Source organism: Bos indicus, chromosome 26, assembly GCF_029378745.1.
Source record: "Bos indicus isolate NIAB-ARS_2022 breed Sahiwal x Tharparkar chromosome 26, NIAB-ARS_B.indTharparkar_mat_pri_1.0, whole genome shotgun sequence".
Classification (NCBI taxonomy): Eukaryota; Metazoa; Chordata; class Mammalia; order Artiodactyla; family Bovidae; genus Bos; species Bos indicus.
The window spans coordinates 50733202-50746347 of record NC_091785.1 but is presented as its reverse complement, the minus strand read 5'-3'; the positions used below and the strand labels follow the sequence as shown (position 1 = coordinate 50746347).

Sequence of the window (13146 nt, the reverse complement as noted above, 5' to 3'; positions counted from 1 at the left end):
ACGCAAAACTGTCTTCGTTCACAGATAATGTGGTTGTCTGTGTAGAAAACCTTGTGCAATCTACAGAAAAGTACAGCTGCTAGTGCTAAGGAGTGAGCTTAATAAGGTTGCACGATGCAAGAACAGTACACAAACACTAATTGTACATCTCCATACGCCAATAACGATCAATGTATATTAAATATAACCACATACATATGAAATTGTCATACGATTGTTCTCCTAATCTATGTTATTCAGAGAAGGCGATGGCACCCCACTCCAGTACTCTTGCCTGGAAAACCCCATGGACGGAGGAGCCTGGTAGGCTGCAGTCCATGGGGTCGCTAAGAGTCGGACACGACTGAGCGACTTCACTTTCACTTTCATATGAAATTTGACCCAGAAAGTGAAAACTCATACCCTGAGAACCACAAAACATTGCTAGAAAAATTAAACAATACCTAAATAAATGGAAAGGTATATTAAGTTCATGGCTCAGGAGACTTGATGTTATTAAGATGTCAATTCTCCCCCTAAATTATCTACAATACTAATCAAGATTCTGCAGGGTTTTTTAAAATAGAAATTGACAAAGTGACTTTTAAATCTATGTGGAATTTAAAAGGCCTAACAAAAGCCAACACAACTTTGAAAAAGAACAAAGTTGGAGGCCTAACATTACCTGATTTTAAGACTTACTGTAAAGCTATGGGTGAATAATTTAACTCAGATGACCATAATATCTACTACTGTGGGCAAGAATCCCTTAGAAGAAATGGAATAGCCCTCACAGTCAACAAAAGCGTCCGAAATGCAGTACTTGGATGGAATCTCAAAGATGACAGAATAATCTCTATTCGTTTCCAAGGCAAACCATTCAAGTATCACAGTGATCCAAGTCTATGCCCCGACCAGTAATGCTGAAGAAGCTGAAGTTGAACAGTTCTATGAAGACCTACAAGACCTTCTAGAACTAACACCCCAAAAAGTTGTCCTTTTCATTATAGGGGATTGGAATGTAAAGTAGGAAGTCAAGAAATATCTGGAGTAACAGGCAAATTTGGCCTTGGAGTACAGAATGAAGCAGGGCAAAGGCTAATAGAGTTTTGCCAAGAAAATGCACTGGTCATAGCAAACAACCTCTTCCAACAACATAAGAGAAGATTCTACACATAGACATCACCAGATGGTCGACACCAAAATCAGATTGATTATATTCTTTGCAGCCAAAGATGGTGAAGCTCTATACAGTCAGCAAAAACAAGACCAGGAGCTGACTGTGGCTCAGATCATGAGCTCCTTATTGCCAAATTCAGAGTTAAGTTGAAGAAAGTAGGGAAAACCACTAGACCATTCAGGTATGACCTAAATCAAACCCCTTACGATTATACAGTGCAAGTGACAAGTAGACTCAAGGGATTAGACTTGATAGAGGGCCTGAAGAACTATGGACGGAGGAGCTTCATGACATTGTACAGGAGGCAGGGATCAAGACCATCCCCAAGAAAAAGAAATGCAAAAAGGCAAAATGGTTGTCTGAGGAGACGTTAAAATAGTTGTGAAAAGAAGAGAAGTGAAAGGCAAAGAAGAAAAGGAAAAATATACTAATCTGAATGCAGAGTTCCAAAGAATAGAGAGAGATAAGAAAGACTTCCTCAGTGATCAATGCAAAGAAATAGAGGAAAACAGTAGAATGGGAAAGACTAGAGATCTTTTCAAGAAAATTAGAGATACCAAGGGAACATTTCATGCCAACATGGGCACAATAAAGGACAGAAATGGTATGGACCTAACAGAAGCAGAAGATATTAAGAAGAGGTGGCAAGAATACACAGAAGAACTGTACAAAAGAAGATCTTCATGACCCAGATAACCACGATGGTGTGATCACTCACCTAGAGCCAGACATGCTGGAATGTGAAGTCTAGTGGGCCTTAGGAAGCATCACTACAAACAAAACTAGTGGAGGTGATGGAATTCCAGTTGAACTATTTCAAATCCTAAAAGATGATGCTGTGAAAGGGCTGCACTCAATATGCCAGCAAATTTGTAAAACTCAGCAGTGGCCACAGGACTGGAAAAGGTCAGTTTTCATTCCAATCCCAGAGAAAGGCAATACCAAAGAATGCTCAAACTACCACACAATTGCACTCATCTCACACGCTAGTAAAGTAATGCTCAAAATTCTCCAAGCCAGGTTTCAACAATACATGAACCGTGAGCTTCCAGATGTTCAATCTGGATTTAGAAAAAGCAGAGGAACCAGAGATCAAATTGCCAACATCATTAAAAAAGCAAGAGAGTTCCAGAAAAAACGTTTACTTCTGCATTATTGACTCTGCCAAAGCCTTTGACCATGTGGATCACAACAAACTATGGAAAATTCGGAAAGAGATGGGAATAACAGACCACCTGATCTGGCTCTTGAGAAACCTGTATGCAGGTCAGGAAGCAACAGTTAGAACTGGACATGGGATACCAGACTGGTCCCAAATAGTGAAAGGAGTAATGTCAAGGCTGTATATTGTCACCCTGCTTATTTAACTTATATGCAGAGTAGTACATCATGAGAAACGCTGGGCTGGATGAAGCACAAGCTGGAATCAAGATTGTCAGGAGAAATGTCAATAACTTCACGTATGCAGATGACACCACCCTATGGCACAAAGCGAAGAAGAACTAAAGAACCTCTCGATGAAAGTGAAAGAGGAAGGTGAAAGAGTTGGCTTAAAGCTCAACATTCAGAAAACTAAGATCATGGCATCTGGTCCCATCACTTCATGGCAAATAGATGGGGAAACAGTGGAAACAGTGTCAGACTTTACTTTTTTGGGCTCCAAAATCACTGCAAATGGTGACTGCAGCCATGAAATTAAAAGACGCTTACTCCTTGGAAGGAAAGTTATGTCCAACCTAGATAGCATATTCAAAAGCAGAGACATTACTTTGCTAACAAAGGTCCGTCTAGTCAAGGCTATGGTTTTTCCTGTGGTCATGTATGGATGTGAGAGTTGGACTGTGAAGAAGGCTGAGCGCCGAAGAATTGATGCTTTTGAACTGTGGTGTTGGAGAAGACTCCTGAGAGTCCCTTGACTGCAAGGAGATCCAACCAGTCCATTCTGAAGGAGATCAGCCCTGGGATTTCTTTGGAGGGAATGATGCTGAAGCTGAAACTCCAGTACTTTGGCTACCTCATGCGAAGAGTTCACTCATTGGAAAAGACTCTGATGCTGGGAGGGATTGGGGGCAAGAGGAGAAGGGGACGACAGAGGAGGAGATGGCTGGATGGCATCACTGACTCGATGGATGTGAGTCTGAGTGAACTCTGGGAGTTGGTGATGGACAGGGAGGCCTGGCGTGCTGCGATTCATGGGGTCGCGAAGAGTCGGACACGACTGAGTGACTAAACTGAACTGAGATAGCATATTAAAAAGCAGAGACATTACTTTGCTGACAAAGGTCCGTCTAGTCAAAGCTATGGTTTTTCCAGTAGTCAGGTATAGATGTGAGAGTTGGAGTATAAAGAAAGCTGAGCACCGAAGAACTGATGCTTTTGAAGTGTGTTGGAGAAGACTCTTGAGAGTCCCTTGGACTGCAAGGAGATCCAACCAGTCCATCCTAAAGGAAACCAACTCTGAATATTCGTTGGAAGGACTGATGCTGAAGCTGGAACTCCACTACTTTGGCCACCTGATATGAAGAACCGACTTGTTGGAAAAGACCCTGATGCTGGGAAAGATTGAAGGCGGGAGGAGAAGGGGACGACAGAGGATGAGATGGTTGGATGGCATCACCGACTCAATGGACATGAGTTTGAGTAAACTCCGGGAGTTGGTGATGGACAGGGAGGCCTGGCGTGCTGCAGTCCATGGGGTCGCAAAGAGTCAGACACGTCTGAGCGGCTGAACTAAACCGTAAAGCTATGGGAATCGAGATAGTGTGGCTTTAATGTAAACTTACACATCAGTGGAACATAATAGAGAATGTAAAAATAGACACATGCATACAGAAAGAAAACTGACTTTCAGCAAAGGCGCAAAGAGGGTTCAGTAAGAAGGGCTCACCTTTAAAACAAAGCTGCGGGAGCAACTGGACGTCCATCCCCCAGAATTACCCTTCCATTCATACCTCACACCACGTGTAAAAACCAGCTCAAGACTGGTCACAGGGCTACATGTAAGAGCTGAAACTGTGACACTTTTAGAAGAAAACATAGGAAAACGCCTCTGCAGCCTTAAAGTTTAGCAGATGAGACCAAAGTCTTTCTTACCCATGAGACCAAAATCATAATCCATCAAAAAAAGTTTTATAAATTGGACTCAGCTCTTCAAAAGACACCAGTAAGAAAATGCAAAGACAAGTTGCCAACTGGGAGAAAATATTTACAAATCATTTATCTGACAAAGGTCTTGTATCTAGACTATATTAATGTAAAGAACTTTCAAAATAGACATAAGCAACCCAATAATAACTGGCCAAACATGTGAACAGACCTTTCTTCAAAGAAAATACGTGGATGGTAAATAATCACAAAAGACGGCAAGTTTATTAGTGAGTCAGGGAAAACCGCCACACAACTGTTAACACGGCCACGACTTGAAGGAGCAACCACACCAAATGTTATCGGGACGCGGGACACTGGGACAACGCCCTAGGCTGCCGGTGGGGACAGCGTGAGCGACCACTTGGGAACGGTTTGGCGGTTTCGTGAAGAGCGAAGGCGCGCCCCCGTGTGGCCCGGCCACCCCGCTCCGGGGCGTGTGCCCCCCACACGCGTGTGCGAACGCTCACTTCAGCGCTGTTTGCCACAGCCCCAAACTGGAGGTGTGGGAGCAAGCGCGCAGATGGCCTCGGCAGAGTGCAGCTCGTCCGTGTGAAGGGACTCACCGCGCCCCGCGCTGCAGTCCGTGGGGTCGCAGAGAGTCTGACATGGCTGAGCGACGGAACAACTCCCAGGATGGACACAGCCTGCAGAGAGCACGTGCTCTGCGGTTCCATTACGTAAAATCAGGAAGAGCCACTGACTGACCGAGCCAGAAGAGAGGCTCGCCTAGGAAGGAGAAGCGGAGGGAGAAGCGGGCGGGGCCTGGCGGTGGGCGTGGCCTGGTGGGCGTGGCCTGGTGGGCGGGCGCGGGGCGTGGCGGTGAGCTGGGCTCGCCTCGGAGGGAGAAGCGGAGGGAGAGGCGGGCGGGGCCTGGCGGTGGGCGTGGCCCGGTGGGCGTGGCGATGGGCGGGCGCGGGGCGTGGCGGTGAGCTGGGCTCGCCTCGGAGGGAGAAGCGGAGGGAGAGGTGGGCGGGGCCTGGCGGTGGGCGTGGCCCGGTGGGCGTGGCGGTGGCGGGCGCGGGGCGTGGCGGTGAGCTGGGCTCGCCTCGGAGGGAGAAGCGGAGGGAGAGGCGGGCGGGGGCCCCGGCGGCGGGCGGGGGCCCGGCGGGCGAGCTGGGCGGGCGGTGATGGTCGCACCCCTCAGTTACAGAATGTCAGCAGCCCTTTGATGCGAAGACTGCGGCACCTCAGGCTCAGCCTCGTGGAGGGCTGTCTGGACACGCTGCAGCTCACCTGGGAGGACGCCCGGCAGCGGCAGCTGGAGCAGAGCTCCACGGACAAGCTGCTGTCCGACTTCCTGCAGAGCCCCAGTGACTACACCGCCGTCGGCCTGGTAACGTCCCCGGACACGCGCTGGGGGCCCCCCCACCGTGTGCCTGACCAGCCATTGGGAACCCAGAAGGTCGGGGTTCATAAACGTCCCCCGAGATCTCTGAGCAGAGAGGTTCTCTGCCCCGGTAGCTCCCAGCAGCCCAAAAAGGCCCGTCTGATTGGCTAATGAGATCAGGGTCTGCCTGGGGGAGGTGCCCCTTCCCAAGGCGGGTGCTCTGACCGCTGTGTCGCCACAGGAAGCCGTCCATAAAGGTGAGCTGCCATCTGTTAAAAAGATGAGTTACATCTGCAGAACGATTCTGAGGAAAATGTGTTCTGTTCTTAGACTGAGATTTCATCAAGTGTGGACCCAAATAATTTGACATAACTAAATGAACCAAATAGTCCTAAATGGGACTCAGTACAAACTCATGTCCTTGTCAGTTCAGTTCAGTTCAGTAGCTCAGTCACATTCAGCTCTCTGCGACTCTATGGACTGCAGCACACCAGGCCTCCCTGCCCATCACCCACTCCCATTCTTGTCAGCCTGCCCCAAACTGAGGCTCCTCAGCAGACTCTAGAACCTCCCAGCACCTGAGCCTTGGAGACCCTCGCCACATGGCAGGGCTGTTGGAGGGTGGGGCCTGGGTGGGCAGCAGCGGTGGCCCTTGTTGACTGAGGTGGTTTGTGTCCCTGAAGAAGTGGTTCAACCTGAAGCACTGCCTGGCGCACGTGGTGCTGGCGCAGCTGGGGAGCCTGCAGTCGCTGAGCACGGAGTGCGAGGAGCCTCACCCGCGGCTCCTGGGCCTGGCCGGGAAGGCGCTGCACCTGCTGGCTGAGAACTGGGACCTCCTGCTGCCCGCCTGCTCCTGGGAGGAGAGCCTCTGGGTGCGTTCTGCTGGCTCCCAGACTGACCGCTTAGGCCCAAAAAACAAAAATATATTCAGAGCTCACTGGATCTTTGTAATAACTGGGGTAGAAAACAGGCCTTGAATTCTCTGGAGTCAAGAAGCATGGTGTGGGCTGTGGAGGGAGGAAAAGGCAGGCCAAAGGCCTGACCCCCGGAGGAAGAATTCGAGGGGGAGAAGGGGCAAGCAGGACAGGCTGTCCTATGTGGAGCATCCCACCCCCGCTCCAAATGGGGGTGTCCCCGGGCGGTGGTTCCTGGCGCCTCCCCCACCCCAGCAGCTCTGTGCCTGAGGACCGGGTCCCTGCCCTACCCAGGGATCGGTCCTGCCCACTCTTGCTGCTACCCCTCACTCCCCGCCCCCACCCACCCACACGGTCCAGGGAAGCCCTCCTCCCGACAGCCGCGCCAATGCACCCAGGACTGCCCTCTTCTCTCCAGTACCCACCCCTGCCAGGTTGCCCTGCAGGCCTGGTGCCCCTGAGGAAGCCCCTGCCCCTAGGAAGGGATTCTGGTGACAGCCGCCACCATGGGAGCTCCTGGTCGTCATCCTAAACGCCTCTGTAGATGCCAGAAGGCACCGGCCCAGGTGCAGCCAGGCCGGCCCCAGGGACCTGGCCGGGTGCACAGCCCTGGGGTCGGCTCAGTGGCAGCTGTCCGGGTCTCCGGGTCCTGAGACGTGACTCACGTTTGGGGGAATTGGTGGCATTGTGGCCCTGCATTCAACCGGTATGCACTGAGCACCTGAAAAGGTAGTTCTGAGTCAGGTAGATACGGACCAGACATGTGGCACCTCGTGAGCGGGCATCCGTCAAGGAAGCTGCGCTCACCACACGCCCACTCAGAGGGGCTACCCGCCTCTGTCTTATCCCCGCAGACCCAGGGCTCCCCCAACCTGAGTCTCCTGGGCCCGCTGCCCCCCAAGCAGGTCCCTCTGGCCTCCCGAGGACCCCTTCAGGGTACCTTGTCCTGCAGAGGAGACAAGAGGAGCCTTGGCCCCTGGGCCCCTGGGGCAGATGGGCACCCAGCTCCCCCAGGCCTGGTGCTCGAGGGAGGGGATTTGCGGAGCCTGAAGGGGCACAGCACAGAAGGCCACCCCACGGGCATGCCAAGGCTCCTCCCTGTGGCACCTGCTAGGTGCCAGCTTCTCTGCCAGGCCCCCACCGGTCACCTAAATCAGCGAAGGATGGGCTGCAGCTGGCCTGCCACGCCCCTCACCCAGGAGTCCTGCCGAGATGCGTATCCACACTGCCCCAGGCACTGACTGGAGGGGTGTCCTCCGCAGGGAGCCGCTGAGCTGAGCAGCCTCAGGGGTCTGGAGGTCAACCAGGAGGACCTGGAACATGAAGGGCCCTACAGTGAACTGCCGTCCTTCAGGGCCACCCCAGAGGAGCAGAGGAAGGGCTGGGATCAGAGGGTACGCCGGCCCCTGCCCAGCCCCAGGCCTCCGAGCCCCAGGCCGCCCGGCCCGCAGAGCCCACCTGAGTCTGAGCTCCCCCCGCAGAGGAGGGTGGTGCTGGCCCAGCAGTACCTGGCCCAGGCGTCCGAGGTGCTGCTGCAGTGCCTGCACGGGGCCCTGGGCAGCAACCTCCTGGACATCGCCGCGGCCGCCAGCCTGGAGATGGTGGAGTGCATGGGCATCCTGGAGCCCGCGACCGCCTGCCAGTTCCTTGCTCTGTCTCAGGTGTGCTCTGCTCTGGTCCCCTTCTGCAAGGTCCCCCTTGGCCACTGGGGAGAGGGAGGCCCCCCCAAGACCCCGGTGCTCCCTCTGCTGGCGGCCCCACCCACCAGGATGCGACTGGGCTCCGCTTTAAGGACAGTGCTCATTGGAGGAGGCACCCCAGGTACCTGGAGAAGGGGGCCCGGCCCCCCATCGCAGTTCCTGTGGGCGCACGAGCAGCGGAAGCCCCCAGGCTTGTGTTTCTGGGGTTCGGGAGAGCAGAGCGCTCTCCTCCCTGCGTCCTGAGCCGGTAGGCCCGCGGGCTCAGCGGTGAAGGCCGCCTCGCCCGGCCTCTAGGCTGTGCCAGCCACCTGGAGGAGCGCCTGGGTGCCCACCTGCCACGGACATTGCCCGAACCCCCATGGCAGCCTCAGCGGTCTGTTTCAGAGCTGCTCGGCCTCCGAGAGGATGCGCGATGTCCTGCTCGCCGCCACGGCCAACACCAGCAGCTCACAGCTGGCTGCGCTGCTGCAGCTCCAGGACAGGCTGAGACGCCAGGAGAGGACATCCACCAACCTGTGTGCCAGCGTGGAGCAGAGACTGGCCGCCATATCCAAGGTAAACCAGCCGAGGCCACCCTTGAGCCTACCCCGCCCCGCAGCTCTGCAGATGCCCTCGGACCAGGTGCAGATCCCGGCCCTGCCTCCCGCTTGCTGTATGGTTCTGGGAGACCCACTCCCCATCTCTGAGCTGCAGCTTCTCATGGGCCCAGTGGGGAGAGCAGCTCACCTTCAGCATTGGCTGGACTCTGCAAACTCACAGTACAGACACCCAGGCTTGCGATGGTCGTGAAGGACCATCGGGAGGATGGGGCTCTAGGGGGGTCCATTTCAGTTCATGCTGTGTTTGAGGAAATGTTTTATATTCCGCCAAGTCTTAGAATTTAATTCTGGAAGAAATTTGCAGAGCATGGTAGCTAATAGAACCTCCTTTTTATTTGGACTAGCAAGTATGAATTGGAGACTTAAAGAAATTAAACTTGATGAAATTGAATACAGAGAACAGGCCAGAACACTCTGGTCAAGCCCACCCTCCTCCTCTGTGGGGCTTCCATGGCCGCTGGTGTGGGCAGACCTCGCACCCCTCGATCCAGGCTGCCTTTCTCCTTCTGACCAGCAGGGATGGGATGGCTCTCTGCGCACGGCCGTCCTGTGTGTGCCGGGGGTGTTACGGCAGCCCTGGCCTCCAGTGCCTTCCCGCGTGACACCCCAGAAATGTCTCCAGGCCAAGAGCCCTGCCATGACCCAGGGACAGGAACCCCCCCTCCTGCAGGGCAGGGCCAGCCTGGAGGAGGTGAGAGGCAGTCTGTAAACCCTGGGAAAACTCATCAGTTGAAAGCCCGGCAGTCTTCTGCTGAGACACGGTACTGGAGAGGACGCCCCAGCGGCCAGTCAGCGGGGATCCACGTCCCCAGCCCGTGAGCACCGGTGGCACAGCTTCAAATGTGTGAACAGAACCGACTCAGACGGAGCCGCAGACAGATCCTCGGCTCCGTGGGGAGCTGGACCCATCCTGGCAGTTGCTGGTAGAAAGAGAAGATGAATCGGCAGCAACCTGCAGAAGTGTGCGAGAACGTCCCCGAGTGCAGGAGGCCTGCACAGACGTGGCCCGACGTTCATGGAACGAGGAGCCAGGAAGGAGCAGGCGCACCTGCCCCCCCAGGTGTGTGCGGAACCTCTACCAAGCGGACCGTCCCTGGCCGCTGGATGCCTCAGCAGACGCCAAGTGCTGAAATCACTCAGAGTTTGTTTTCTAACCACAAGGAAATTAAAACATAAATCAATAACTAAAAGATACACGTAAAAATAAACGCAATTTCCTTGAAATTAAACAGTATGTCTATCATCATCAATTGGTCAGAGAAGAAATGACAATGGAATTTACAAAATACTTTAAATTGACTTAAAGAATGAAAACACTATATATGAAAACCTAGGAGCCTTGTCTAAAACAGGGTTTAGGGAAAAATACACCCTCGAGTACAAAAAGAAAGCCTTAAAAAACTGATTTAAACTTTGATTTCAAGAAGCTAGAATAAAGACATTTAAGAAAAAAGGAAAACAACTGAGAGACAGAACAACAGAAACCATGAAAGTAAATCACGCCTCCGGCAGAGGAGATCAGTAACAGCAATGGGTTCCCGGGGCAGACTGCCAATAGTAAAACTGATAGGCACTTAGGAGGACCTGACGAGGAAAAGACAGAAATTTCAGGATAGGTGATATGACATCATGAGATCCTTCAGACATCGAAAAACTAGTAAGACTGTTTTTATAACCTTACTCTAGTAAATTTGACAATTTGAATGAAATGGACAAATTCCTCAAAAAACATAACCTACCAAAGCTGACAATAGAAAATCTGAATAACTTAATCTCTCTTCAAGAAGTGAAGCCTTAACACCATCACAAAGACAGTCCCAGACCCAGTTGGCTTCACCAACAAATTCCCCCAAACACTGAAGGAAGAAATGATCCTTCAGGGATCAGGAGCAAGAGGAACACCCCCTGACTCTTGAGAGGCCCCACGAGCCTCCATACTGAAGGCCCAGCGAGGACCTCACATGCGGGGAAAATCTCCTACCGCCGTGGACACAAAGCATCAGGCCCCACGAGCCTCCGTACTGAAGGCCCAGCGAGGCCCTCACATGCGGGGAAAATCTCCTACCGCCGTGGACACAAAGCATCAGGCCCCACGAGCCTCCGTACTGAAGGCCCAGCGAGGACCTCACATGCGGGGAAAATCTCTTACCGCCGTGGACACAAAGCATCAGCCCGAAGGCCCAGCGACTGTGAAGGGATAACGAAGGAGGATCAGATGCTGTGCACCATGCAGTCCAGTATTTTAACTCGTTCAGTATAGTCCACCGTATTAACAGGAGGAAAAGGAGACAATCATAAGGCCCATAAAATCTATCAAGATGATAGATGCAGAAAAACTGTCAAAATTCAACACCAGCCCGTGATTTCAAAAAATCAAGATAGGAGATCATTTTATTTATTTTTAATTGAAGGGTGATTGCCTTACGGCGTTGTGCTGGTTTCTACCAAACACCAACATGAATCGGCCAGGGGTTTACCCCTGCCCCGCCCCCTCCCTCCCCACCCACCCCTCTGGGTGGTGACCCAGCCGGGTGTGAGTTGGCTGAGTCACGAAGCAGTTCCCACTGGCTCTGTGGCTTACATATGGTAATGTATGTTTCCATGTTACTGAGAAGATAATTTCCTTAACTTGATAAAGAATACCTTTAAAACTCTACAGCAAAGATCATACTATACATTAATTTTCAGAAAAATTCTGAAAACTTTTCTCCTAGAGTTGAAATGACACAAGAAAGCTATCACACTTCTATTCAATGGAACAGTTAGACTAGAAAAAGGAATAAAGGGCAGAAGCATTGAAAAGGGAGAAGTAAAACTGTACTCACAGTCAGCGTGATCGTGGGCCTCGAAAGTCAGCATCTCTGAGACGCAACATGCAGACGGCGGGAGGCCATGACTGACGGCTGTGCCGTGACTGCGTCTCCGCACGCCAGTTACAAGCAGCGACAGTGTCTGAATAACCGTTTTCAGTGACATCAAAGCCAATCAAACACCTAAGGAAAATCTAATAAAAGACATATGGTCTCTACCCCCAAAACCACAAACGTCTCTAAGGCAAATTCAAAAAGAACTGACTAAGCAGAGAGGCAGCCGCGTCTGGGGGATGTAAGGAAGTGCCAGCTTCCGAAACAAAATAGCAGGACCTGCTTGAAGCGGCGGAAGAGACCACAGAGAAAGGCCAGGAACAGGCCCGCTGCACACGCCTGACGCACGTCGAGGGCGACACTTGGGCGGGGAGGGGACGGTGCAGCCCCCTGAGAAGGTGACACAGCGGAGCTCGAGGACGATGCCTTCGGAGACGAGCCTCCTCATCACCAGGAAGGAGGTACTTACTACACACTGCACTGCACGGACGTGAAGAACCTTTGTTCATCAGAACCACAGCCCAGGAGTCAAAGGCGGAGCTCAGAGGTCCAGCACGCTCCCGGAGTGACCGGGAGCTGGAATCCTGTGTGGAGAAAAGAGGTGGCCCGCTCTCGGGAAGAGAAAGACTGAGCTTCCAATAGAGGAAATTCACAAGGCTGGACTGTCACAGAAGATACCCAAACGGCCAGTAAACTTTTAAAACGTTTCACTGGTCATCAGAGAAACGCAAAACTTAAAACCCTGCCCAAGTGCTACTGGACGCCCACCAGAGGGGCGGAAAGCACCCAGGGCTGAAGAGGAGGGGGCCCCGGTGGGGGTGGGGGTAGGGTCCCCGCACGTGGCCCCTTGGGAAGTGAGTTCAACTCAGCAACTCCCTGCGGGCTGTGGTCCCCAAGGACAGACGTCACAGTTCCCTGCGGGCTGTGGTCCCAAGGACAGGCGTCACAGCGGTATTAGTGCCCACTGGCCACAGGCGGATGAGAGGCTGTGGCTCCCCCGTGGGACACTGCAGGCGAAAAGGGCACCAGGGTCAGCTGCCACGGGTGCCAGCCTGGAGGGGCCCCGGACGCTGGGCGTGGCCGCTGGAGCGGAGGCGGTCTGGCCCCTGTAACCCATGCCCCAGACTGGGGCGCACGGTCTCCCCCTGCTTCGATCCGTCTGCTCCGCTGGAACAGGCGTTCCCCGCGCCCCCTGCCGTGGACCTGAGTGTGCACACTGGTCAGTCGCTGCAAACCTGAAGCTCATTTCATCAGCAAGTGGGGAGAGGGTGTGAGCGGCTCCTCTGTGGGGGTGGTCTGCGGGCTGCCTGTGGCTCCTGCTGCAGACCCGCAGGAGAGGGGCTGAACCGCACCACCTACCGGCTGGGAGACTGCGGGCCTCCGGGCCTGTGTCTGCTGGGGGTTGGGGGAGGCGCCGCGGGGAGCGGAGGGGCGGG

The 13146-nt window shown here is 53.3% G+C and overlaps 1 protein-coding gene and 1 long non-coding RNA gene across 12 annotated transcripts in view; one reads left to right on the top strand and one right to left on the bottom strand.

Moving 5' to 3' along the window:
* CFAP46 (cilia and flagella associated protein 46) overlaps positions 1-13146 on the top strand; it is a 95897-nt gene that overhangs the window by 67596 nt on the left and 15155 nt on the right. For 10 of the 11 annotated variants that reach the window (XR_011564359.1, XR_011564358.1, XM_070781157.1 and 7 more), the window contains exons 40-44: positions 5451-5639; positions 6317-6505; positions 7810-7941; positions 8029-8208; positions 8632-8802. Coding sequence is in view for 9 of the 11 variants with exons in the window: in XM_070781157.1 (XP_070637258.1) it covers positions 5451-5639; positions 6317-6505; positions 7810-7941; positions 8029-8208; positions 8632-8802 (861 nt within the window). In the remaining 2 variants the exon portion in view is untranslated. The remainder of the gene's footprint in view (positions 1-5450; positions 5640-6316; positions 6506-7809; positions 7942-8028; positions 8209-8631; positions 8803-13146) is intronic. The other variant, XM_070781158.1, reaches the window with a different exon arrangement.
* LOC109553178 (uncharacterized) lies at positions 9158-13102 on the bottom strand. Its single transcript, XR_002179980.2, has 2 exons — positions 11672-13102; positions 9158-11033 (listed from the first exon to the last, which is right to left on the bottom strand). It is a non-coding gene; the product is annotated as an uncharacterized lncRNA (long non-coding RNA).